Source organism: Macaca mulatta, chromosome 1, assembly GCF_049350105.2.
Source record: "Macaca mulatta isolate MMU2019108-1 chromosome 1, T2T-MMU8v2.0, whole genome shotgun sequence".
Lineage (NCBI taxonomy): Eukaryota > Metazoa > Chordata > Mammalia > Primates > Cercopithecidae > Macaca > Macaca mulatta.
The window spans coordinates 70,784,460-70,812,062 of NC_133406.1; the positions used below are offsets into that span (position 1 = coordinate 70,784,460).

The window sequence follows — 27,603 nt, forward strand, 5'->3', positions numbered from 1 at the left end:
TGGCACCACCATTCTGTAGCAAAACTTGCTACACAGCTATTTATTCTTCAGTGTTCTTCAGTTTATTTATCATTTTAGGCAAATACTGAGTATGTACTTTTGTTTAAAAATTGCCTAAATTAATTGCCTTCATTTAGTAATATATACTTGACATCTCACTCTCCTTTTAGAAACTTCACCCCCAGTTCCCTCCCCCCCCTTTTTTTTTTATTTTTGTCAGTCTACTGACCACTTCCCTTCAGCACTCTCTAAGGTAGTAATTTTTGTGAAGGCTTTTCAGACATACAAGGCTGATTTAGGTACTACATCTGCAGCACTCTTGAGCTGCCCCTCTCAGCATTTTTCAAGCCGTCTTATGATGTTGTTGTTTTATGATGTGTTGGCTTATTCTTCCTAACTAGGCTGTGAACTGTTTGAAGACAGGGCCTGTATTTCCCTTGTCTTCATACTTTGTGACAATATGATGCTTAGTGGAAAGTAGGGCCATAGAAATATTTGTTTTGGTGACTCTTTTTGTTGTTGAGTAAATGAATACAAGGGAAGCATCAGGAGGAAGCAGTTTTTGAAAAATGAATTCATATTATAGTCTGCCTAGCCTCCTAGGATTATAACTGTATTAAAAACAATAAACATTAAGGTAGAATTTTTGGCAGCATGAAAAAGCTTGCTGAAGAATTTTATACATGCAGAGAGTAGGTTTTTTGGCAAGAATCTCTTAAATCACACCTAGTTACCTGCTTGACCTGTTATTTGCTCATTAGCCTTATACTCTATTGTACATGAAAAACTTGTTAGAAAAGTTTGTTAGAACTGAGATGATTAAGCTTTTCAGAAGTAAAGACCCCAGTATCTGAAGTAATGGGATTTAAAACTCAATTTTACCCTATTTTCTAGAGATTGAGGGCTGAATCTGTGATATCAAGGCCGTGTTTCAAATCCTTTTTCTTTACAAAGTTTTTTGTTTTTTTAAATATAATCTGAGTAAGGTTAAATAATAATTCAGACTAATGAAGGAAAACACACTTTTACATGTTGTCTAATCTAGGTGATTGTTTTGTTTTGTTTTTTAAAATATACTAATTTTAATGATGTTCTGGTCAGGATTCAGCTTGCCTGCAGACATCTTATTACTAGTGTAAATTAAGATTTATGACATGAAAGTCCACGGTAATTGCTTACTGCATAGCTGTTTCTTCAGTGTTACTCAGTTTATCCTTTTAGGCAAATACTGAGTATGTACTTTTGTTTAAAAATTGGCTAAATTAATTGTTTTATCTTTATAAATGTATTATTTTGAGAAAGAATACATGTTTTGACATCTAACTCATTTGTAGGCCAATTGTAATTGGTTTTTGAGCAGATGAAGTGACATTTTATATAGAATACATCTTCTCCATATTGGGTTGAATATTTTTCCAGTGTGAATAAAACCATACTTGTTTAAAATGAAAATTTGAAACCAAAACAGAATAGTTTGAGGAAGAATTGCCACTTTACATGTAATATATTTTCACTTTATTTTTTTCGTGCCCCTGGTCAGCAGAAATCTGCCTTGTATTTTTAAAGCAAATACTATTAGTTAATTTCAGTCTGTTAATCATATTGGTTAGGACATGAGTTTGTCTTTGCATGACAATTTTGAATACTTTAATGAAAAGATTATTTGTTGTTCAGATATCTGAGCCTAAATGATTATGAGATACACGTTTAATTTTTTTCTCTCTTTAGATAATTGTATGGAAGAGATACAGTGATTTTAAGAAACTACACAAAGAACTATGGCAAATTCACAAAAACTTATTCCGACATTCAGAATTGTTTCCTCCATTTGCTAAAGGAATAGTGTTTGGTAAGTGATTATTTTGAAATTGTAATTTAAAAAAGTGATAATTAATTTTGTATATATACCGAACTCTAACATAACTACACTGTGAAGTCAGAAGCCCCTTTGCTTATTGAGATAATTCATATTGTTCAGCAAGCACTTGAAATTGTCTTTTCTTGTTCTTGTTATAGTTTTGTGTACCCAGAATATATTTACTTTTCCCATCTGTGAAACAAAACAACTTCAGTTCCAACCAACCAAATAACCCTGTAGGAACATAAGAAAAGGTGATATTCAATTGTTCTTATTAGTTTTAAAATTCTTTCTTTTTTTAAAATTGTCTCATTTTATATGTTTCCCTGACACCTTTCTTATAGTATGAATGGTATGGTTTTCTAGTATTTGCTTCTTGTAACTTCTTTTTGATACCTTAGTATTCTTATTTTTTATTTTTAATTTTTTTTGCCTCATCAGTTTTCAAATACCTAGGTAACAGTTTTTTATATTAAATTTTGTGTGTCAAAATAATTGGTGTAGTTTCTGTCCCCTGTCTGGATTTTGACTGGGAATATAGAATATTCATGTGTTTTTTTTCTATAACTCTAATGTAAATGTTCTTATATGGACAGCATTTTTTTATTTTGAAATGGAGTCTTGTTCTGTCACCTAGGCTGGAGTGCAGTGATGTGATCTTGGCTCACTGCAACCTCAACCTCCTGGGTTCAAGTGATTCTCCTGCCTCAGCCTCCCGAGTAGTTGGGATTACAGGCACCTGCCACCACGCCCAGCTCATTTTTGTATTTTTAGTAGACATGAGGTTTCACCATGTTGGCCAGGCATGGTGAAACTGACCTCCTCACCTTAACTGGTCCGCCTGCCTTGGCCTCCCAAAGTGCTGGGATTACAGGCATGAGCCAGAACGTTTTATCCTATTACTTTTTGCAACCAATTTCTGCATATGGAATTGCAGAGTCAATGTATATGCACATTTAGTTTTCAAACGAGACAATTTTTTTTCAGGTTATGAAGTAGTATATGCAAATAACTCAGATGGTGCAGAAAAATACTTAAAACTTAAATAGAAAGAAATTCAACAATAATATCATCTCCTAGATAGTATAATATTTTGGCATATTATTCTAGACTGTGAGTGTATGTGTGTGGTGTATTTTTGTGCTTATGAATATGTGTATGCCTTTTTACCCATCTATGTATAGAAACCTCAAAAATGGAATCTTGCTATGTATGATTTTGTAACCTGGTTTTATATAACAATATATATATTTTTTCTTTTTATATGACAGTATATTATGATTGTCTTTTCATGTCAATAAAAAGATCTACATTACTAATTTTAATATGTACATAGTATTCCAGTTTTTGAACTGATTTATTAACCAATCTTCTACTGGTATATTACTTTTGGCCTTTTGCTGTTATAAATAACACCACAGTTAATATTCTTATTCATACGTTACTGTGCTGGTGTACAGTAGGGTGAATTCCTGGGAGGAGAATTACTCATTCAAGGGGTCTGCATATTTTTGAGACTTTTGATGCATATTGCCTCATTGTTTTAAATAATTGTAACAACATTGTCCTTTATGCATTGGAAAAACTTTTAAGTTATTATTATTATTATTATTTTTTGAGACAGAGTATTACTCTGTCACCCAGGCTGGAGTACAGTGGTGTGATCTTGCTCACTGTAGCCTTGACTTCCTGGGCTCAGGTGATTCTCCTACCTTGGCTTCCCAGGTAGCTGGGACTATAGGCGCACATCACCATGCCTGGCTAGTTTTTCTATTTTTGTAGAAATGGGGTTTCACCACGTTTCCCAGGCTGGTCTTGAACTCCTGGGCTTAAGTGATCTGCCTACCTCAGCCTCCCAAAGTGCTGGGATTACAGGTGTGATCCACTGCGCCTGGCAGATAACTTTTAAAGAGGCATGTGGCTAAGTAAAATAAAAACAAAACACAAAACAAAGGTAGTATTGAAGAATGTACAATAAAAACAAATTTCCTGCTCCTTCCCTCCACCCAGTTTTGCTTCTAGACATAACTGAATTTTAATCCTGTTTTTTGTTTTTCAAGTACTTATTTCTGTATCTGTAATAAGCCTATACCATTTTTTCTTTTCTTTTTTTTTAAAGATGGAATTTTGCTCTTGTCGCCCAAACTGGAGTGCAGTGGAGTGATCTCGGCTCACTGCAACCTCTGCCTCCCGGGTTCAAGCGATTCTCCTGCCTCAGCCTCCCAAGTAGCTGGAATTACAGGCACCTGCCACCACACCTAGCTAATTTTTTGTATTTTTAGTAGAGACGGAGTTTTGCCGTGTTGGGCAGGCTGGTCTCGAACTCCTGACCTCAGGTGGTCCAGCCTCCTTGGCCTCCCAAAGTGCTGGGATTACAGGTGTGAACCACCTCGCCTGGCCCATTTTTTCTTGATTTAACAACTTTTACGTATCTATTGACTCACTACTCTGGTGGGTATTTAGCTTGTTTACCCTGTTTCTCTGTATTATTACATAATGTTTTTAGTTCTTCTATTGACTTTATTTCTCGTTCCGTAACTGTGGACAGTATCATTTGTCTAAGATGATTCTAATAGCATTTTTGATCTTCCTCCTACCCCTTCAGCTCTCTTCACCACTTAACATTTGAAATCTATGCTTATATTTTAACATTTGTCAAAGGTGGTGATATTTATATTCTCTTTATTGGTTATAATTAAGCTTGTAATGTATAGAATAATTCTCAAAGCTGGAATTTAATAAACTTCATTTATAACATTATTATGTTTTGAGACAGAGTCTCACTCTGTCACCCTGGGTGGAGTGCAGTGGTGCGATCACACAGCCTCCATATCCTTCCACCTCAGCCCCCCGAGAAGCTGGGACTACAAGCACGTGCCACCATGCCAGTCTAATTTTTGTAATTTTTGTAGCAACAGGTTTTCACCATATTGCCCAGGCTGGTCTTTAACACCTGTGCTCAGGCAATCCTCCTGCCTCAGTCTTCCTAAGTGCTGGGATTATAAGCATGAGCCACTGCACCCCGCCTTATAATGTTATTATGACAGAGCAAATATTGTTCATTATAAAGTCAGGTAGTGTACCACAATTACCTTGTGTTCTGCAAGTTTCGATAGTTACAATTACTGTGCCAACATAAGAAAAATGTGTAAGTGAAGTCTCTGTTTTCCTTATACTACATTAGGAAATTGAAATCATGCTACATTTTAGTTTGCTAAATATTTGGACTATGCCTTTTGTGATAGCCAGCCTCCAAGATGGCCTCCTATGATTCTCATCTCCTGGTATTCACACCTTTGTGTCTTCCCTTCTGTCTTAGTCTGTGTAGTGTTGCCACAGAGGAATACCTGGGGCTGGGTAACTTATAAAGAAAAGAGGTTTATTTGGCTCATGGTTTTACAGGAGGTAAAAGATGCATGAGGCCTCCATCTGCATCTAGGAAGGGCCTCAGATTGCTTCCACTCATGGCAGAAGGGGAATGAGAGGCCACCACATGGTGAGAGAAGGAAACGAGAGAGAGGAGGAGGTGCCAAGCTTTTTCCAACAGGTTTAGTTCACGGGAACTAAGAGTGAGAACCAGCAAGCCAGTCATGAGACATCCATTCCCGTGATCCAAACATCTCACACCAGGCCTCACCTTGAACATTGGGGATCAGATTTCAATGTGCGACTTGGTGGGGTCAGACACACCATATCTAAACCATAGCACCTTCCCAGATTGTACCAGGGTTGGTCTGTGTGACCAATAGCAAAAGTGATGATATATCTCATTCCTGAGATTTGTTTATAAAAGACTGTGGCATCTCTCTTAAGGTGGTTTTTTTTTTTTTTTTTTTCCCTTTCTCTTTCTCATAACTTGCTCTGAGGGTTACCACCTTTTCCTATGGTAAGAACATTGTGGTAGCATATGAAGAGGCCCACATGGTGAGGAACAGGGGCTTCCAGCCAAAAACTAGTAAGCATGAAACCTGCCACAGCCATGTGAATGAACTTAGGAGCAGATTCTCCAGTCCCAGTTGAACTTCGAGATGACTGCAGCGTTGACTTGACACTTAACAGCAATCTCATGAGAGGCCTGAGCTAGAGCCACCCAGCCAAGCCACTTTTGAATTTCTGACCCTCAGAGACTGAGTGAGATAGTAAATGTTTGTTGTAGGCTACCATGTTTTGGGATAATATGTTACACAGCAATAACTACTTAATAGACTTTGTAACAAAACTGAAAAAGTGGAGAGTGGTTTTGAAATGAGCTGTGGGCTTTGAGGAGAGTGTTGGTAAGTGCCTGAAGTACCTTGAAAAAGTGATTAATTGGGCCTGGCGCGGTGGCTCATGCCTGTAATCCCAGCACTTTGGGGGGACGAGGCGGGCGGATCACGAGGTCAGGAGATTGAAACCATCCTGGCTAACATCGTGAAACCCCGTCTCTACTAAAAATATAAAAAATAAAAAAAAAATAAGATTAGCCGGGTGTAGTGGCTGGTGCCTGTAGTCCCAGCTACTTGGGAGGCTGAGGCACGAGAATGGCGTGAACTCGGGAGGTGGAGTTTACAGTGAGCCGAGATCGCGTCACTGCACTCTAGCCTGGGCGACAGAGAAAGACTCTGTCTCAAAAAAAAAAAAAAAAAAAAAAAAAGAAGTGATTAATTGGAGCCTCATGGTATTTGGTAAGACTGCAAGTGAGGATTCCCAAGGAAGTTAGGTAAGTGTTACTGGAAACTGAAGGGAAGATCCCTCTTATGTAGTTGCAGAAAGTTTAGCAACATTGTTGCCTGCAGTTATGTGGAAAGTTGAAAATGTACCAAATGAACTGGGTAAGCTAGCTGAAGAGATTTCCACCCAGAGTGTTTATAGTGTGGTGCTTCTTGCTGCTCATAGTGAAATGTGAAAGGAGAGAGAAACTAAAGGAAGGATTGTTAAACAAAAAGGACCTGGGACTTGTTTTGAAAATGCTATCTTTCTGGATAGCAGAAAGTACTAAAATTAAGAAATGACTTCTGAGCAAATGTGGCCTAAAGATGAAGCCCAGTGTGAACTAAAATGTTTCTTAAGACCTCAGAAAGATTCAGTCAGACAAAATGCTCTCAGTAGAGATTAAGGTTGTGCCTTGCAGATCCTCTCAAATAGGGCTTCGTGGAAGTGTAAGCCTCAGCCAGCTCAGTAGAAGCCAAAGCTACAGAAGGGTTTAACTTGAGATTTGTGGCTATCACTTTTGTCTAATTGAGTAAACCCCAATAAGAGTCATAGGTGACCCCCCCCAAAAGTTAAAAGTATATATGCAGAGAGACTTTCGTCTCCCCCAAATTTTACTGGCAGGAAGGCTAAAAACAACGATGAAGCCACACACCTTGCTCTTTTTCATCGAAAAGGAGGTATGACTCAGAGGGTGGAACCAGTAGCTCAGAGGGCAGAACCATAGCCTTGGAGAATTTATTCCCAGCCCGTGAGCCTTAATCAGAAACTTCTAACATTTGCCCTGCTGGATTTCAGAATTACTATGGACCCATTGATTTCTTTGGGGCTTGCATGTACCCCCCTTTTTGTATAGGAATGTCTATAGCAGTTATTCCATGCCTATCCCACTGTTGTATATTGAGTGGGTAGAGGGGAGATAACTTGTCTATAGTTTCACAGGTTAGGAAGATTGTACTTAAGGGGCTCCTCCTAGGGAATGACACCTGAAGAACCTCAATCACACATGGATCTGACTTAAATGATGAGATCCTGGACTTTGAATTGCTGCCATAATGGGATGAGACTTTTGGGGACCTTGGGAGGAGGGTGAGGAGATCTTGTATGTGGGAGGAGTGTGAATCTTTGAGGGCCAAAGAGTGGTCTGTGTTGGCCAGCTTCCAAGATGGCCCCCAGTGGTCTCTGTCTCCTGATATTTATGTTCTTGTGAAGTCGCCTCCCACATTGAACCAGGACTAGTCTGTATGACTAGTAGCATATGCAGAAGGGATGTTATGTCACTTCCAGGATTAGGTTATAAAAAAAGACTGTAGCTTCCATCTTGTGTGCTCATGCTCCTACCTCGCCTCCAAGTGTCATTACATGTTTTGGGGAAACTGGTTGCTGTATGGTGAGAACACTCAGGCAGCCTGTGGAGATGAGGGATGTTTCAAACTTACAGAAAGTTGCAAGAAGAAGAATAGTACAAGAACCCCTGTATACTTTGCAGCCAGATTCACTTATTGTTAAGCTTTTATCCCATTTACTTTATCATTTGCTGGTGTCTCTCTCTTTCTCCTTCCCTTTCTCCCTTTCCCTCTCTTCCTTTGTCTCCTGTCTCTCTCCCTCTTCCTCTCTCTCCCCCAGCACACACATATAAAATATATGCACATAATTTTACATTATTTTAAGTTTTAAATTTTTAACTTCTCTTTTTTTGAGGCAGGGTCTCACTTTGTTGTCCAGGCTGGAGTGCAGTGTCACAGTCATGGCTCACTGCACCTCGACCTCCAGGGCTCAAGTGATCCTCCCACTTTAGCCTCCCTAAGTGCTGGGATTACACGTGTGAGCCACCACACCTGGCCATAATTTTTTAATGAGTTGTTCCAAATTATATTCCAAATTTCATGTCCCTTTACTCCTAAGCACTTCAGTTCTTCACTAAGAAAAGGGATATTCTGTTACATCGATGAAGTTCAGTTATCAATTTGAGTAAATTTAATATTGATACAATACATTTTTATAATTTACCATCTGTATTCCAATTTTGTTAGTTGACCTTTTAATGTCATTTTTCTTCTTTCTGGTATAGGATCCATTCTAGGATTGCTATTTTACTTAGTTGCTGTCTTTAGTCTCTAATCTGGAATGTTAATATAGCTGTTTTTTGTTTTTCATTATATTGGCATTTTTTTTTTTTTTTTTTGAGATGGAAGTCTCACTGTTTTGCCCAGGCAGGACTGCAGTGGCGCTATCTCGGCTCATTGCCAGCTCTGCCTCCCGGGTTCAAGCCATTCTCCTGCCTCAGCCTCCTGAGTAGCTGGAACTACAGGCGCCTGCCACTGCGCCCGGCTAATTTTTTATATTTTTAGTAGAGATGGAGTTTCACCATGTTAGCCAGGATGGTCTCAATCTCTTGACCTCGTGATCCACCCGCCTTGGCCTCCCAAAGTGCTGGGATTACAGACGTGAGCCACTGCGCCCGGCCTATATTGGCATTTTTGAAGAATACCTTCTCCCTCTCTATCCATATCCTTTTCCCCGCTTTTAAAGAGAGTGATCCTCATTTTAGGTTCTCTGATGTTTTCTCATGTTTTGTTCTAGGTTATGAATTCTTCTTGGCTGGATACTACATAGGTGTCCTCAGAGTATCTCATCTGAAGGCACGTGATGTCTGTCTGCCCCTCATTAGTGATATGAATTTATGTCACTTGGTCAAGGTATTGTCCAGGTTTTCCACTATGTTAGTTTCCTGGGGCTGCCGTAACAGATTACCATACACTTGGTGGCATAAAACAATGGAAATTTGTTTTCTCACAGTTATGAAGTCCAGAAGTCTGAAATCGGTACCACTGGGCTGAAATCAAGGTGTTGGCAGGGGATGTCCTCTTTTCAGAGGAGAGACACTATTCCTTGCCTCTTTCAGCATTTGGTAGCTGCCTACATTCCTTGGCTTGTGGCAGCATTACTTTAGTCTTCAGGGCCCTCAACTTCAAGCCTCACTCTGCTCCATCTTCATATTTCCCTCTTTGTGAAACTTCCCTCTGATTTTCTTATAAGGACATTGTGAGACATTTAGCGCCCATCCAGAAAATGCAGGATAATGTCCCCATCTTGAAATCCTTCATCATATCTGCAGATTCTTTTTCCAAAAGTAATATTTATAGGTTCCAGGGATTGGCTTTGGGGGACCATTTTTCAGACTACTATATAATGTATATTCATTTTTTTTTCTTTCTTGAAGCTAATAAGTAACCTTTGGGGAGACATTTGTAAGGCCATAAAAACATCTTGCTCTTCTACAAAATTATCTCCTGGATTTAGCATCCATTGATGATTCTTGCCTAACCCAATGTTTATATGATGGTTACAAAATAATGATTTTCCAATTCCTGTACTCCACCACCTTGCTATTACCCTTCCTTCTCCCTTTATCTGTGTCTGTGTTTATGCATCTACGTTTGTCTTTGTATCTATACAGCTGTGTATCTGTATCTGTATATCTATATATTGTATCCATGAATCTGTCCATCTATCCCTGATTGATTTGGACTCACTTATCTTTTTTTTCCTAGTAGTTTAGAATTCATTAATACATTTAATTATTTTGATGCACAAATTGTCCCAGCTTTGATCAGTAGGAGCCCTTTTAAGCTGGATTCTGTGTCCTTGTAACTTCCTCTCATCCTGTTTTCTTTTTTTTTTTATTTCAGCACTTACTATTTTTAGGCATAACAAGATGTTCAGTGCTCTTCTTGAGTTTATTCTGCTCCTGCCCCGAAATCTGCCATTTCTTCAAGGAACCCTGGTTGCTTTTTGTGGATAATGTGTTAAAGACTATGCTGCTTCTTACTTTATTGTATTTTGGCTCCAAATCCAACCTTCATTGTCTTGTTAGACCTCCTTTTCCAGCTGGTATGGATGAGCTTAGTCAGTAGAAGGTGTTGGATGGACACTGTAGGAAGTAGGGTTTTGGTGTGCTTCTGTTCCTGTTTGCTCTGTGTTGCCAGTGGCATGTGTGGGATGCCTGGTGGTACTCATCCCCTAGGAAATTTTGTTGTCAGTTACTGGCTGTGGCTCCTTGACTTCCTGGATCTGCTGACACCATAGCAGAGTTTCCTGCTTGCCATTCTCGGCCTGTAGTTCCTTGCTCATGAAGTTTGACCCTCCTAGTATTATATTAGAACAGCTATGTCAGGGGCAACCAGTGGGTTACAGCCACATTGCCTCCAATGAGATCTGAATTCTAGCTTTGGGGAGGAGGCACCTCTTTCAGGTATTTCCTTTGGTTCTCCTCCTCAACCTAGGCATTCATAAGAGTTGTCTTTTATTTCTTCTTAGTAGTTAATACTTTGTAAATAGTTAATACTTCTTTATAAGACTCCTGTTCAAATTGCTGTGTGGATTTCATTTTCTATCCGGACCCTAGCTGCTACTGAGATCACTATCTGGTCAGTAGGTATGCTCCTTGCAACTTGCTTCTAAGCTTCTTTTCAACAGCCAGAGTTAGGAAATGTAATACATTTATCTATATGCATAGGTATAGTGCACACATTTAAACATACCTCTAATTTCAAACCTCATGTACATATATGTATATGTGCACGTGTATTATATAGACATACATATATTTTAGAATTGTTTATAATACCTTTAGTGAAACAACATTTTATATGTTCAATTATATATTTAGTTCTCTTTGTACTGTCCTTCCACCCCCTGCTTCTGGGTTTCTGGTCTTGACTAGAAATGTCTCCTAATGCCTACATGTTTTACAAGATGATTATTACAGTAATAATTTTAAAAAAGTTTAAAAAATGATTCTTGAGGAATTTATATTTGAACAGAATGTCAGATGATGTTTCACTTTCCCTTTTTTTTTTTTAACAGATGAACTTATAAGATCACTTGTTAGATAATCCACCTTTTTCTCAAAGAAGTTGAACTATTTATTATCTTTGTTATGTATAGACTTCATATGCGTTTTCACTAATTAAAGATTTTCTCTTTTGTGGCATTTATGTGTCTATTCTTATATAAATACCTATTTCTATATCACGTTGATTTTTGGGCAGTGGCTTTACAGAGTATGTTCTGATAGCTAATACCAGCTGTATTTCTCATCAACATTGGGGAAATGGTTGCCTTTCAAGATCAGTCTGGAGTTCGTGGGGCTCCTATAGTGATAATTCTTGGTTCTAAGAGGCTGTGCCAGTTATCCCTTTATTGCTTCTTAGCTTCAAATCTCTTTATTTCCTGCTTGGTTAATGGTAGGATTCTTTCAGTATTTTTTCTTTATGGTGAATGCGTTGTTAAGCTTAGCAACGGAGGGCACTCCATTGCTAAGGTTCCAGGGATTGGCTTTGGGGGACCATTTTTCAGACTACTATGCAATGTATATTCATTTTTTTGAGTATAGAGGGCTTGTCTTCCTTCTTCCAGAGTCCTATGGATTTTTTTTTCTTGCTCTTTTTGCATTGTTGCCAGAGCCATTCTGCCTTGGCCACGCAATCTCTTGGTAAGCTTGCAGGCTCAGCCCGTTTGGTGATCACCTAGCTAAGGACACCAAGGTGCCACAGGCCTATTGGAGACTGAGTTACTAACTCTCTGACTCCTTCTGTGTACGTGGATTTGTCTGTGTATCTGCCCATCAGCTTTGGCCTGCTAGCACCCTGCAGAGTTGTTTTCTGTGTCCCCTGTTCCCCCTCCCTGGCAACAGATTTTGAACCCTAGACCTGGTTGCCCTTCTGGAGAGTGGGCTCCTAATAACCCCCTCTCCTTCTACATGCCTGTCTGCTAGCCTTGGCCTGCTTTAACCGCAGAAAGTTGTTTCCTGTGGTCTTCCCACTGCAGATACTAGGTCCCCCAGGACTTGCATTATCTTGCTGGTGAGTTCGTTCCTCACACCATGACTGTGTGCTCACCTGCCAGCCTTGGCATGCTTGAATTCTGGAGGAGTCTTTCCTGCTTTTCTGGCAACTGTGGTTCAAGGTTGGCCCAGGGAACCTAGCAAACTTTTTTCCCATCCAGTGGCTGCAGCCACACCTTCTCTACAGAGATCCGAATCCCACCCTTGGAGAAGAGTTCCCCTTTCTAAGTTGTTCCTTCTTTGGGTATTCTCCCTCACCCTAGGATATTCTTCAGAGTTCTCTTTTTACCTTTATTGTTCACCCTAGGATATTCTTCAGAGTTCTCTTTTTACCTTTATTGTTACTCCACTCTCATGACTAAAAATTTTTTTTTTTTTTTTGACATGGAGTCTTGCTCTGTCGCCCAGGCTGGAGTGCGGTGGTGTGATCATGGCTCACTGCAACCTCCACCTCTGGGTTCAAGCGATTCTCTGACTTCAGCTTCCCAAGTAGCTGGGTTATAGGCTACCATGCCCAACTAATTTTTGTGTTTTTAGTAGAGACGGAATTTCGCCATGTTGCTCAGGCTGGTCTTGAACTCCTAAGCACAAAGTGATCCGTCCACCTCAGCCTCCCAAAGTGCTGTGCTGGTATTACAGGCGTGAGCCACTGCGCCTGGCCTCATTTTTTAATATTAAACTTTTCCGTGTTCAAATTACTGCGTGGTTTCTGTCTCTTGGTTGAACCCTATATTGATACTCTGATTTAGGAAGAGTTCTGAATGATCTGAAGTGATTCTGAATGACCTGTTTCCATTGGCTGGTAGTCTACATGGAACAGAGGTTTCTCCAGGCTGATTGCAGGATTACAATAGTCACTGAACTCGACACTTGCTTCCTCAGAATGTTTTACGTTTTACACCTCCTTGAGATTTGGGGACAAGATACAGAGAATCTTACATAGTATAGCAACATCAGGTGGCATTTGTGCCAGAATGAAGTGATCATCAAAAGCTTATTGCTACAATTCTTTAATTTTAACAAATATTTAATAGTAACAATTTATGATTTTTTAATATCTTGAGATATATGTAGTAGCAGTAACTTGGGCACATAATAAAAAGAAAAGCATTTATATTTTCTTATGTGAAAGCAATTGAGGGATGTGGGCAACAGGTCAATAGCAGTAGAGCCATTAGTTTTGATGGGGTCTTCAATCCATTCTGTTCCCCTACCAAGCATTAGGGAGTTTGTGAACTCTTACTATTGTAGGCTGTTAGCATGTGACTGCCTGTTTATGGCCTTTAATCTTATACTCCATGGTGCTTCACATTTCTGTTTTCTCTTTTAGTTACTATCCAATATCAATGGTTCTTTACTTTTTTTTCTTGATACCTTTCCCATTTAAAGATGTATGTGCTCTTTGCCATTGCAACTACTACTGCTTTTGACCACCATTTCGCTGTTTTTTTTTTTTTTTTTTTTTGAGATGGAGCTTCGCCCTTGTCACCCAGGCTGGAGTGCAATGGTGCACTCTTGGCTCACTGCAACCTCCGCCTCCCGGATTCAAGCGGTTCTCCTGCCTCAGCCTCCCAAGTAGCTGGGATTACAGGCACATGCCACCACGCCTGGCTAATTTTTGTATTTTTAGTAGAGACGAGGTTTCACCATGTTGGCCAGGCTGATCTTGAACTCCTGACCTCAGGCGATCCACCTGCCTCAGCCTCCCAAAGTGCTGGGATTACAGGCGTGAGCCACCGCGCCTGGCCCCATTTTGCTGTTAAGGTGCCTGGCAAGCATGTTTACATGCCAAAAATCTATTACCTCATACTTTTATTTTGCTCAACTTATTTTTCAAGTATTTATATGTCAGGCACGGTCCCACATGCTGAAGATACATTCATAAGACCGAAGCAGTCTCTGGATCATGTAGCTATTAATAATCTTTGACTAATTTCAGTCCAGTTATCAATTATCTAGAAATTTTATGGGCACATTTAATTCAAGAAGCTTTCTAAAAATTGGCACTGAGGATATCATGATGCAAACAGCTCCTCTAAGAAACTTAGAGTCTTATGGTTGAAGAAGTGAGCATTGGATCCAGAGTTGAGAAAGAGAACTGTTTGAGGATGTGGTATCCTCACTGTCAAGTTTTTAAGACTTGTGGCACTCTAAATGTGAAGATGAAGATAATTTTAAGAAGTCATCAGTCTGAGGAGTTTTAAGAATCATGGTTCTTAACCTACAGCCAGGATTGTTTTCTTGTGTTCTAAAGGTAAGAACCCTCCTTTGCTCTTTAATTATAATTTTCTCTGTTTCTCTTTGATTCCATGACAACACCCTAAGCTGCGTGATCCAGAGACTGCTTCGGTTTTATGAATGTATCTTCAGCATGTAGGACTCTGCTTGACATATAAATACTTGAAAAATAAATTGAGCAAAATAAAAGTACAAGTTAAGATTTAAAAGGTAGAGTAGTTATAGGTGATGATGTCATCGGAAGTCAATCCCAAGGCCAAAATTAAAATGTTTGATTGTACCTAGTATGGAGCAATAGATATATAACAGGAAGAGTATAAATTCACACAGTTTCTTTGGAGGGCAATTTGAAATAAACCTTTTCTATTCTGTTTTTAATTAATTTTTATACACATCTATTCTCATGTCTACATGGGAGATATGTATCAATGAGTATTAGATGTTTTGGTCTTAGAATTGCTCTTTATATTCTTAAAAATTATTGAGGACTTCAAAGGACTGTTGTTTATATGGGTTATAGCTATTAATATTTACCATACTAGAACTTTTAAAAAATGTATTAAATAAAATTAAAAAATATACTACATGTTAACATAAAAGGACCTTTTTATGAAACATGATTCTTCAAAGCAAAAAAGAAATAGCAAGAAGAATACTGTTGGTTTACATTTTTACAAATCTCTAATGTCTGGCTTAAAAGGAGATAACTGGATTCTTATATCTGTTTCTGTATTCAGCCTGTTGAGATATGTTGTTTTGGTTGAAGTAGATGAGTAAAATTCAGGGTCACACAGATAATGCAGTTGAAAAAGGGATTTTTTTTTTTTTTTTTGAGAGGGAGTCTCGCTCTGTCGCCCAGGCTGGAGTGCAGTGGCACGATCTCAGCTCACTGCAAGCTCCGCCTCCTGGGTTCATGCCTTTCTCCTGCCTCAGCCTCCTGAGTAGCTGGGACTACAGGCATCCACTACCATGCCTGGCTAATTTTTTTGTATTTTTAGTAGAGACGGGTTTTCACCATGTTAGCCAGGATGGTCTCGATCTCCTGACCTTGTGATCTGCCCACCTCGGCCTCCCAAAGTGCTGGGATTACAGGCGTGAGCCACTGTGCCCGGCCCGGGAGGAGGGTTTTAATACCATTTTCAGATAATTAAAGGTATTCTTTGATACACCAAAACGATGTGTGGTAATTTCATGAAGGCTAGTTGCATTGTGGAATCAGAACCCTATAAATGAACCTTTTGTACTTTGTTACATTACAATCCATTTGTCTGTCTTAGATTTGAATATATCTTTTACCTGGGCATGAGTTTGTAACATCACGTGTTGGTCATTTGAAAAATGTTGGTTTCCTGAATTATGCAGATTTTGTAAATGCTTACCCATTTTATTATACAGTGTTAAAAATCATTAATATCATCACAGATTTCTAAAGAATAAATTTTAAAGTATTGGGAAGCTGTCAAGCTCACAGTGGTTTGACAGCTTGAATTTTATCACTGATAATACTACTGTTGGTTATTTTCCTCGAATTGTTAGCCCCATGTTTATGTTTGAGAAAATGTCTGTCAGATATCCAAATCTGAATAGTTATAGTTTGTTTCATTTCACAGAATTTAAAAAAGAAATGTTCTCAAGGGTTGAGATTTAATAAAGTTAATAATTTTTACTGCTTTATCAAGGACATTCGAAGTGAAACTGGCATGACTTTTTTTTTTTTTTAATATGAGTGAATGGCAGTAAGGAATATAATGATTGCAAGTAAGTTTACTTTGGTGCTGTTGCCTTGATTTCATGCTAAGAGGTCAGCAGTTTTATTACCATTGCTTTTAGACCATCAGTGCAAATGTTAGTGCAATAAAAAAATGCAACTGCTTTTGTAGTATTATTATGAAAATGGTTTGACCTTGTTGATTGCCTGAAAGGCCCTTCAGGGACTACCTGCAGTCTGTGGATGACTTGTAGAGAACACATGTGCACACATATATACCCATACACAGTGTGTTTATTGCAGCATTCAGTAGAAGAAAACTGAAAATCGAGTGTTTCTCAATCTATGATTATATGGATGTGCCATAATTTAGCCAAGTAATAGGATTCTGGGGCCATTTGAAATACACCTGTATGGGCCAGGCACAGTGGCTCACTCCTGTAATCCCAGCACTTTGGGAGGCCGAGGCGGGTGGATCACAAGGTCAGGAGATCGAGACCATCCTGGGTAACACGGTGAAACCCTGTATCTACTAAAAATACGAAAAATTGGCCGGGCGTGGTGGCTGGCGCCTGTACTCCCAGCTACTCAGGAGGCTGAGGAGAATGGCATGAACCCAGGAGGCAGAGCTTGCGGTGAGCCGAAATCGCGCCACTGCACGCCAGCCTGGGCGACAGAGTGAGAATCCGTCTCAAAAAAAAAAAAAAAAAAAAAAAAAAAGACACTTGTGTGGAACAATGTCCAAGATATGTTTTTAAGCTAAACAAATGTTGCATATAATGATGTTTGGTAAGATCCTGTGTATGTGTAAATAAACATATTTGAGTCATACCTATACACATTTGTATAGTGTCTGTCACCTCTGAAGGAATGGTAGGAGGGATATTTTTACTTTTTGCATCGCACTTTGTATACTGTGGAATGTAGCACATTTATCTTTAATGTTGGAGGATACATAGCTGGCTTCTTAAGAAAGAAGCTTGTCACTGGGTGAAAGAGACTGGCTTTTAAATTGGTTGAAGTTCTTAGCTGTTATTATCAGCTGCTAATGGATTATCTTAAACTTTTCTCCACATCCTTCCATATTACAGAATGAAAGTTTCTTATTAATCTTAATAAGTAAGCAATTTATCTCTTTTAATAAATGGTACAGTCCATTTGTAATATTTGATAACTGTAATTAACCTTGTAGGCAGCAGCTGTGGTTGTGTGGAAGGAATTGTTGGTTAATAATTTTTTTTTTGTGAGGCGGAGTTTCGCTCTGTCACTCAGGCTGGAGTGCAGTGATGCCATCTCGGCTCACTGAATCCTCCGCCTCCCGGGTTCAAGCAATTCTCCTGCCTCAGCCTCCTGAGTAGCTAGGATTACAGGTGCCTGCCACCGTGCCCGGCTAATTTTTGTAGTTTAGTAGAGATGGGGTTTCACCATGTTGGCCAGGCTGGTTTCAAACTCCTGACCTCAGGTGATCCGCCTGCCTCAGCCTCCCAAAGTTCTGGGATTACAGGTGTGAGCCACCGCACACAGCCAATCATCTACCTTTTTATAGGTCCTCTTACATTAGTAAGTAAACTTCAGCAGCAAAGGAGTCCTATTGTAATTTTACATATCATCGAGCTGATGTAGTTATTGTTCTAATGGTATGGTGAGAAGTACTTATTTTTTGCAGTCAGATAGATTTAGACCCATATCTTTTGTTAACTATTTACCACCAGTGTGATCTTACACAAATTAACATCTGAGTCTAGTATTGGTAAGGTAAGGATAATACCTTACTGTTGTGACAATTATATCTGTATTATATTTAGCTCCATGCTAGACGCATATCAGCTAATGTTAGCTATTACCTGTTGCTCAGTGAGTTTGCCATTCCCTAACATGCCTTACTCTCTTGTGTCTCCTTCTTTAGTTTTGTGTTGCTCCACTGTGGAGCTTCTGGTTAGGCTTTCAGAAGATGTCTCTTCTAGGAAGTTTGGCATGCCGCTTTTCAGCTGAGTTAGCTGTTCACCCTTCCTGGTTATTCATCTCATCAGTATAGCACTTAACTCATGTATTTTTCTCCATTTTGTTTTTAAATTGACAACATTTCAAATTTACGCTCCACCCCCCACCAAGAGAGTAGTATAGTGAACACATATATACCTCTTTTCCCCAAATTCACGGATTGTTAACATTTTGCCACATTTTCTGCATTTCCGTCTCTATGTGTGTATTTCTCATTTTTTCCTGAACCATTTGAGAATAAAATGCAGACATTATGATATTTCATGCCTACTCCCCATATTTCTGCTATGATCATAATACCATATGGCACCTATGAAATTTAACATTGATGCAATATTATACAATAGGCAGTCCATCTTCAGATTTCTGTAGTTGTCCTTGAAATGTCCCTTTTAGCTTGTTTTTTTTTGTTTGTTTCATAATCATGCCTCTCTTGGTTTGTTTCTTTAATCTAGAATAGTCCTTATTTTTTTTCTTTTTGATTTTTCATAACACCGACATTTTTAAAGAGCGTAGAACAATAGTTTTGTCAGTTTCACAAGCTATATCTGTCTGATTGTTTTCTCATGAATAGATCATTGTTTGTTATATCTGTCATCAGAGTATGACTTCCTGTGAGAAAGAGACAGGCAGCTCCCAATAGCTAAGAACTGGCCAGGCACTATACTGGTTTGACCTTGGTGTTTCTTAGAGTTGGCCTGGAATTCACAGTTAGGCTGTGTTGTTCTCCGATTGAACACAAACAATTTCATAGAACATGAACATTAGACAAGATCACTCCATGTCCTTGGATGACAACAAAAACAAGACCATCCTGTAGTCATGTCTGAACACAGACAAAAACATAAACATCGTTCAAGTCACAAAAATGATCAAATATCCTCATTCTGGTTATAATGAATGACTACTGCTTCTTTATAAATCAGCCTTAGCCTTGCTTCATTTTTCCTGCTTCATAGTAAGGTATATTAAAAATCATAGAATCATAGAATTAGAATTGAGAGAATCATAGGATTACCTCCACTTCCTGACAGCGTCCAATCCAGGGCAGAACCCCACGTTCTTGAACCCTTCCCAAAAGTAGCTAACACAGTCCAAAGCCCTGTAAGTCCTTTCTGATACCCTCTTGGTGAAATGCCCCAGTGTTCCCAATGGTATGTATTCTCCTTAGTTGCAAGAAGTAATAAATTCAGCTTGTTTAACTACAGGTATGTTCCTGGTGCAGTTTGGCTAGAGAGAATTTAATGCAGAGAATCTTGACCTCTCTTTCTTTTTACTTTGTTAATGAACTTTTGATATAGTTAAGATTCGTCAGCGTTAAGCTTTTCTAGATAATTTCATACTGGTCAAGTATAAGTTTTAGTTCCATGAACTAGCTTTTGATGACTAACATGTGCATTTTAAAAAAGTTGTAAACTCTGCTATTTAGGAGTTGTTCTAAATAATAAAAACAACATAGGGAAGATTCCAAAACAGGTTATAAATCAAACAGAGAGGCTTTATTTCTAGTGACTAATGAGCTTAGTTAGAATGTTTGGATTTAATTCCCTCCTCTCCACAGCTTTTAATGAACCATTGTTGGGTGATTGGGGGTGGGGGAGTGGTTTATATATATTATACACACACACACAAATATATAGGTATACCTCAGAGATATTGTAGATTTGGATTCAGACCATCACAGTAAAGTGAGTCATACAGAATATTTTGGTTTCCCAGTACATATAAAAGTTGTGGTTTATACTGTACTGTAGTCTGTTAAGTGTGCAGTAGCACTATGTCTTAAAAAATATACATACCTTAATTAAGAGATACTATATTGCTAAAAATGCTAATTTTCATCTGAGTCTTCAGTATGTGGCAATCTTTTGCTGGTGGTGGGTCTTGTCTCCATGTTGATGGCTGCTGACTGATCAGGGTGGTGGTTGCTGAAAGTTGTGGTGGTTGTGGCAATTTCTTAAAATAAAACAACAATGAGATTTGCTGCATCCATTGACTCTTCCTTTCACAAAAGATTTCTCTGTAACATGTGATGGTGTTTGATAGCATTTTACCTGCAGTAGAACTTCTTTCAAAATTGGAGTTAGTCCTCTCAAATCCTGTGGCTGCTTTATCAACTAAGTGTATGTGACATTCAAAATCCTTTGTTGTCATTTCAACAGTGTTCACAGCATCTTTACCAGGAATAGACTCCTTCTCAAGAAACCACTTTCTTTGTTCATCCGTAAGAAGCAACTCCTTGTTCGTTTAACTTTTATCATGAGATTGCAGCAATTCAGTCACATCTTCAGGCTTCTCTTCCAGTTTTCGTTCTCTTGCTATTTCTACCACATCTGCAGTTACTTCCTCCACTGAAGTCCTGAACCCCTCAAAGTCATCCATGAGGGTTAGAATCAACCTCAAAAATCTTATTAATGTTGGCTGGGTGTGGTGGCTCATGCCTGTAATCCCAACACTTTGAGAGGGCAGGGTGGGTGGATCACTTGAGGTCAGGGGTTCGAGACCAGCCTGGCAAACATGGTGAAAAATTAGCCAGACGTGGTGGCACTTGCCTGTAATTCCAGCTACTCGGGAGGCTGAGGCAGGAGAATTGCTTGAACCCGGGAGGCGGAGGTTGCAGTGATTTGAGACTGCACTACTGCACTCCAGCCTGGGTGACAGCACGAGACACTGTATCAAAGAAAAAAAAAAAAGTTGATAGTTTTACCTTCCCCCATGAATCACAAATGTTGTCAATGGCATTCAGGATGGTGAATCCTTTCCAGAAGGTTTTCAACTTATTTTGCTTAGCTCTGTGAGATGAATCACTTGTATGTCATCTCTAGCCTATGAAATGTATTTCTTAAATAATAAATAATAAATCAATGTTGGGTAATTGCGGGTGAGGGAGAGGCTTATATATATTATATACACACAGAAATATATAGGTAAATAAGGAGGATTGAAAGTACAAAATTACTCCTCGATCCCTTGTACTGCAGAATTGATGTTGTGTTACCTGGCATGAAAACATCATTAATCTCCTTGTACATCTCCACCAAAGCTACGAGTGAACCAGATTCATTGTCAGTGAGCAATAATATTTTGAAGGGGCAGGGCGCAGTGGCTCACACCTGTAATTCCAGCACTTTGGGAGGCCAAGGTGGGTCTATCACGAGGTCAGGAGTTCAAGACCAGCCTGGCCCTGTGAAACCCCATCACTACTAGAAATACAAGTTAGCCAGACATGGTGGTGTGCACCTGTAATCCCAGCTACTCAGGAGACTGAGGCAGGAGAATCACTTGAACCCGGGAGGCAGAGGCTGCAGTGAGCTGAGATCACACCACTGCACTCCAGCCTGGGACAGAGTGAGACTGTCTCAAAAAAATTTGTTTTGAAGGGAATCTTTTTTTCTGTGCAGTGGGTCTCAACAGTGGTCTTAAAATATTCAATAGATCATGCTATTAACAGATGTACTGTCATTGAGGCTTTGTCTGTTGATGGAACACAGGCAGAGTAGATTTAGCCTAGTTCTTAAAGGCCCTGGGATTTTCAGAATGGTCAGTAAACATCGGCTTCAACTTAAAGTCATCAGCTGCATTAGCTTCTAACAGAAGACTCAGCCTGTGCTTTGAAGTGTTGAAACCAAGCATGACTTCTCCTCTCTGGGTATGAAAGTGTTGGATAGCATTTTCTTGCAAAAGAAGGCTGTTTTGTCTCCATTAAATATCTGTTCTTTAGTGTAGCCATCTTTGTCAATGATCTTCGCTAGATCTTCTGTATAACTTGAAGCAGCCTCTACAGAGCAGCCCTTGCCGCTTCACCTTGCACTCTTATGTTACGGTGATGGCTTCATTTCTTAAACCTCATGTACCAACCTCAGCTAGCTTCCAACTTTTCTTTTGCAGCTTCTTCACCTCTCTCAGTCTTCATAGAATTAGAGAGTTAAGGCCTTGCTCTGGAGTATGCTTTGGTTTAAGGGAATGTTAGAGCTGGTTTACTTTCTCCATATCAGCAATAAGGTTGCTTCACTTTCTTATCATTCATGTGTTCATGGGAATAACGCTTTTAATTTCTTTCAAGAACTTGTTTTTTGTATTCACAACTTGGCTAACTGGTGCAAGAGGCCTGACTTTCAACATTTCTTGGTTTGTGTTATGCCTTGCTTACTGAGTCTTGCTCTGTTTCCGACGCTGGAGTGTAGTGATATGATCATGGCTCACTGCAGCCTTGACCTTTGGGACTCAAGCGTCTTGCCACCTCAGCCTCCTGAATATCTGAGACTACAGGGGACTACAGTCATGTGCCACCATGCCTGGCTAATTTTTTTTTTTTTTTTGTAGAGACGGAGTTTCACCCTGTTACTTAGGCTGGTCTCAAACTCCTGGGCTCAACTGATCAGCCCACCTCAGCCTCTCAGATTATTGGGATTATAGGTGTGAGCCGCTGCACCCTGCCTTATTTCTAGCTTTTGATTTAAAGTGAGACACCTGTAACTCTTCCTTTCACTTGAACACTTAGAGGCCATTGTAGAGGTTAGTTGGCGTCCTTTCAATATTATTGTGTCTCAGGGAATACAGCGGCCTGAGGAAAGGGAGATTGGGTATAGCTGGTTGGTGGAGCAGTCAGAACACATACAACATCTATCACCTAAGTTTGCGTTTTATATTCTTGTGGTTTGTGGTGCCTCAAAACAATGTTATTGTATTGCAAATGCCAGTACCAAAGATTACTGATCATAGATCACTACAACAGATATAACAATAATGAAAAAGTTTGATTGTGACATTTACCAAAATGTGACACAGAGACATAAAGTGAGCACATGCTGTTAGAAAAATGTTGCCACAAATCTTCAGTTTGTGAAAAATGCAGTATCTGTGAAGAGCAGTAAATTGAAATTCAATAAGATGAGGTATATAATGTTGCACAGTAAACCTTGGGAACAATTTGTTCTGCATTTTCTGTGTTTACCTATAATTTTTCTACTCTGTTCACAGGAAAATAAACATTGGTACTATGAATGGAAATTCAAAGCTGCAGTAGGAGAAGCACCTGATTATGATTTCTCATGTTGTCACAGCCTTTCAAGTGAAATTTTGATTATGTTGAAGGATACACAAGTACAGAGTAGTTGCAAGGTTATTGTCTGTCATTAGGATGACTATTGAATCTTGCTACTTTTTTGAAAATTTTCAAATTAGGTTGTCTTTGTTAAATATATTAGTTGTAGAAATTATTTCATTAAAATTCATCTGTGTTTTTTCATTTATGCTACCAGTACTATTTTTTCTCTTTGTGGTGGACTTTATTTATACAACATTTTATTGTGAAAATTTTCAAGCATATAGGCAAGTTGAAAGATGTGTACAGTGACATTTTGCTGTATTTTCTTTATCACATATCTCTCCATAATCTGTCTTGTTTTTATGCATTTCAGCATGAAGTGCAGATACCAGTGTCCTTCACTTATAAATACTTGAACATATTATCATTAATAAGAGTTCAATATTTGTTTACATTTTGTTTAGATAAGTTTACATACAGTTAAATGCACAAATCTTAAGTGTCCCATCGTATGTGTGACAAACATATATCTATATAACCCAAACCCCTATCAAGATATAGAGCATTACCAACACCTAAAAGTTTGCTTCTTGCCCCTTCCCTGTCAATCCTTGCCCTCAAGCTCCCTAGAAGGAACTTTTTCTACTATATATTACTTTTGTACGTCCTGGATTTTAAATGGAATCATGCCGTACAAACTTTTTGTATCTGGCTTCCCTCCTGCAACATGTTTTTGGGATTCATCCATACTATTGTGTTCATCAGAGGTTCATTCCTTGTTATTGCTGTTTGGTTTAAATGTACCACAGTCTGTTTATCCACTGTCCTGTCAATGAGCACCTGGAATATTACCAGTTTGGGGCGATTTTTAAGTAAGTCTATGATAAGCATCTTTATGTGGATATATGTTTCTCTTGGGTAAATAGCTAGGAATATAATTTCTGGATCATAAGATAGGTGTATGTTTTATTTTATAAGAAACTAAGAGACTTTCCAAAAGTGCTTGTGTCATTTGATATTCCCATCAACAATGTATGAAATTTCTGGCTGCTTCACACTCTTACCAACATTGGGCATTATTAGCCTTTTTAATTTTAGCCATTCTGGGGCATGTGCAATGGCATCTTATTGTGGTTTTAACTTTCAGTTCCTTGATTACTAATAGGCTAAAGATTTTTTCACATGCTTATTAGCCACTAATACATCCTTTTTTTTTTTTCCCCTGAAGTATCTGTTTACATCTTTTGCCTATTTTGTGGGGCTGGAGTTCTTTGTATATCTTAGATACCAGTAGTTTGATGTTTTGCAAATGTTTTCTCCCAGTCAGTTGTTTGTCTAATTCATGTGTTAATGGTCTCTTAAAAATTTTATTATTATCAGGAAACGGGAAAACATTGTTTCTTTTTAGATTCAGCAGGTGCATGTGCAGGTTTGTTACCTGGGTATGTTGTGTGGTGTTGAGATCTGGGCTTCAAATGAACTTACCACCCAAATAATGAATATAGTACCCAATAGATAGTTTTTAAACAGTTATCTCCCTCTTTCCATCCCCACTTTTGGAGTTCTCAGTGTCTGTTGTGCCCATCTTTGTGTCCATGTGTACCCAGTGTTTAACTCTCACTTATAAGTGAGAACATGTGGTATTTAGTTTTCTATTCCTGTGTTAATTCACTTAGGATAATGGCCTCCACCTGCATCCATGTTGCTGCACAGGACATTATTTCATTCTTTTTTATGACTGTGTAGTATTCCACGGTGTATATGTACCACATTTTCTTTATCCAGTCTGCTGTTGATGGGCACCTAGGTTGATCCCATGCCTTTACTATCATGAATAGTGCTATGATAAACATGAGCGTGCAGGTGACTTTTTGGTAGAACGATTTATTTTTCCTTTGAGTATATCCCTAGTGATGGGATGGCTGGGTAAAATGGTAATTTTATTTTTAGTTATTTGAAAAATCTCAAACATGCCTTCCACAGGGGCTGAACTAATTTACGCTCCCATGAACAGTTTGTGAGCATTCCTTATTCTGTGCAACCTCGCCAGCATCTGTTATTTTTTGACTTTTTAATAACAGCCATTCTGACTGGCGTGAGATGGTGTTTCATTATGGTTTTGATTTGCATTTTTCTGATGATCAGTGATGTTGAGCATATTTTCATGTTTGTTGGTTGCTTGTGTGTCTTCTTTTGAGAAGTGCCTGTCTGTTCATGTCCTTTGCCCACTTAATACCATTCTTCTGTTGTTATTCTGAAGTATTTTAGGAACAAAGAAATGAGCATGTTCCTTTATCCTATTTGTTCTGATGATAGGATTCAATGTAATTGAAGCTTATTTAATGCATAACGCTTTATTTTTGGTTGTGCACTATTCTGAAAAAAATGTCTCAATTCATATCTGCTTGTCAAAGTTTAGTGGAATAGAAACAATAAATCAATAGAAGTACAAGAAGATATGCTTTTGGCATTTATTCCATTGCTTAAGTGTTTTACTTTAGCTGAATGGGGAAGATTAAAGCCTCTAATTTTTTTTGTATTTGTTTCAGATAGAAATAAGATCTTTTTAGGGTACTATTAAATATTAAGAACACTTCCGTTAAGATTTCTCAACAAGTAGTTAATGCATTTAAAGATATTCTCAGGTAGTCTAGTGGGTCGAAGCATAAAATAATGTGTGCATTTTCTGGGTTACTGTTCTAAGCTTTTAGATATTTACGCAATTATTAATATTAATTTATAGGCACTTGAATTTACTTTTTTAAGGGATAAATATGTTGTACTATAATCATAAACACTGATTCATACTTTCTTATTTAGGCAAAATAAGGAATAATGAGCATTTAATCTAGCTGACCAGTAGATTTTTTCCTAAGATTAACTCATTTAGATTGTTTTCAAGCCAGAGAATTGGTTTTACCTATTGGGGCTCTTGCAAATTTGTTTCTAGATAATATTAGTGATAGGTAAGTGAGTAGTGTCTTTTTAGATTTGGTATTGTTATTGGGAGGGTTGAATTTAATTAATTGTCGCACTTGAACTGAGAACTAACAAAAACAAATGTAGCATAATGGATTTTGTTGAGTTTGGTTATTTGTGAGAAACTTAAGATAGAAGTCAATTTCTTCCTCATGGCAAAAGGTTTGGAGGTAGCTTCAAGCGTGGCAGCTGCACAGTGACCCGGAATCCAAGCTCCTGTCTTGTTGCCCTGTCATTTTTTAATGAGATGTAGTCTTGCTATGTTGCCCAGGCTGACTTGAACTCCTAGGCTCAAGTGATCCTTCTGGCCTCAGCCTCCTGAGAAGCTGGGATTATAGGTTTGCACCATGCACCCTGTTTGTGTCATTTTTAACCTTCCACTTCTTGGTTCTTCTTGGAAGGGGGAAGGGACGAAGAAGAAAAGGAGAGAGAGGTTGTATGTCATTTGTCTTTTAAAAAGATTTCTGGGAAGCTACAGTATAACTTGTTTATATGCTGTTTGCCAGAACTTAGTTTATGCGTATGTCTAACTGCAAAGCAAGCTGGCAATTACAGTTCCCCCCACTCCGCCCCCACCCCTGGGCTGTCATGTACCCATTTGAATAAAAATTGAGGAAGAAAGCAAGAACAAATATTTGGATAGCAGTGGACAGCCTATTCTATAGTAAGTAAAGCAGTATACAGAATGTTAGGAATCCTCTAATTGGCTGCCACTTGCCTGCTGACCTTTATTTGGTCCTAGGCTCTTTCAGGACACTGGTAAAAGTTATAGACCCTATACTTAGAAAAATGCACCTGTGTATATATATATGCATGGAATTCTGTGAGATTATTGTCTCTGGAGCCCATCCATGAACCATTGCCTAAGAGGTTGTGTATGGATCCACTGTAAAGATTTCCTGTTATAGGCTGGGTATGGTGGCTCATGCCTGCAGTGCAATCCCAGCACTTTGGGAGGCCTAGTTGGGAGAATCACTTGCATCCAGGAATTTGACATTAGCCTGGGCAGTGTAGTGAGACCCTCTCTCTGCAAAATAATTAGCTGGCTGTGGTGGCATGTGCCTGTAGTCCCAGCTCCTTGGGAGGCTGAAGTGGGAGAATTGCTTGAGCCTGGGAGGTTGAGGCTGCAGTGAGGTTGAGATCACTCTGGGTGACACAGTGAGACTGTGTCTCAAAAAAAAAAAAAAAAAAAAAAAAGAAGATTGTCTGTGATAACATTTCACTCTAAGTCAATT

General features: G+C 38.8%; 1 protein-coding gene across 50 annotated transcripts in view; it reads left to right on the forward strand.

The window, feature by feature from the left end:
- The window catches only part of RPS6KC1 (ribosomal protein S6 kinase C1), a 212,996-nt gene that overhangs the window by 24,034 nt on the left and 161,359 nt on the right, over positions 1 to 27,603 (forward strand). For 35 of the 50 annotated variants that reach the window (XR_013395090.1, XM_077937578.1, XM_077937607.1 and 32 more), the window contains one exon: positions 1,729 to 1,849. Coding sequence is in view for 10 of the 50 variants with exons in the window: in XM_015116405.3 (XP_014971891.3) it covers positions 1,729 to 1,849 (121 nt within the window). In the remaining 40 variants the exon portion in view is untranslated. Of the gene's footprint in view, positions 1 to 1,728; positions 1,850 to 3,977; positions 4,310 to 27,603 lie in introns of all 50 variants that reach the window. The other 15 variants (XM_077937596.1, XM_077937654.1, XM_077937584.1 and 12 more) reach the window with 1 other exon arrangement.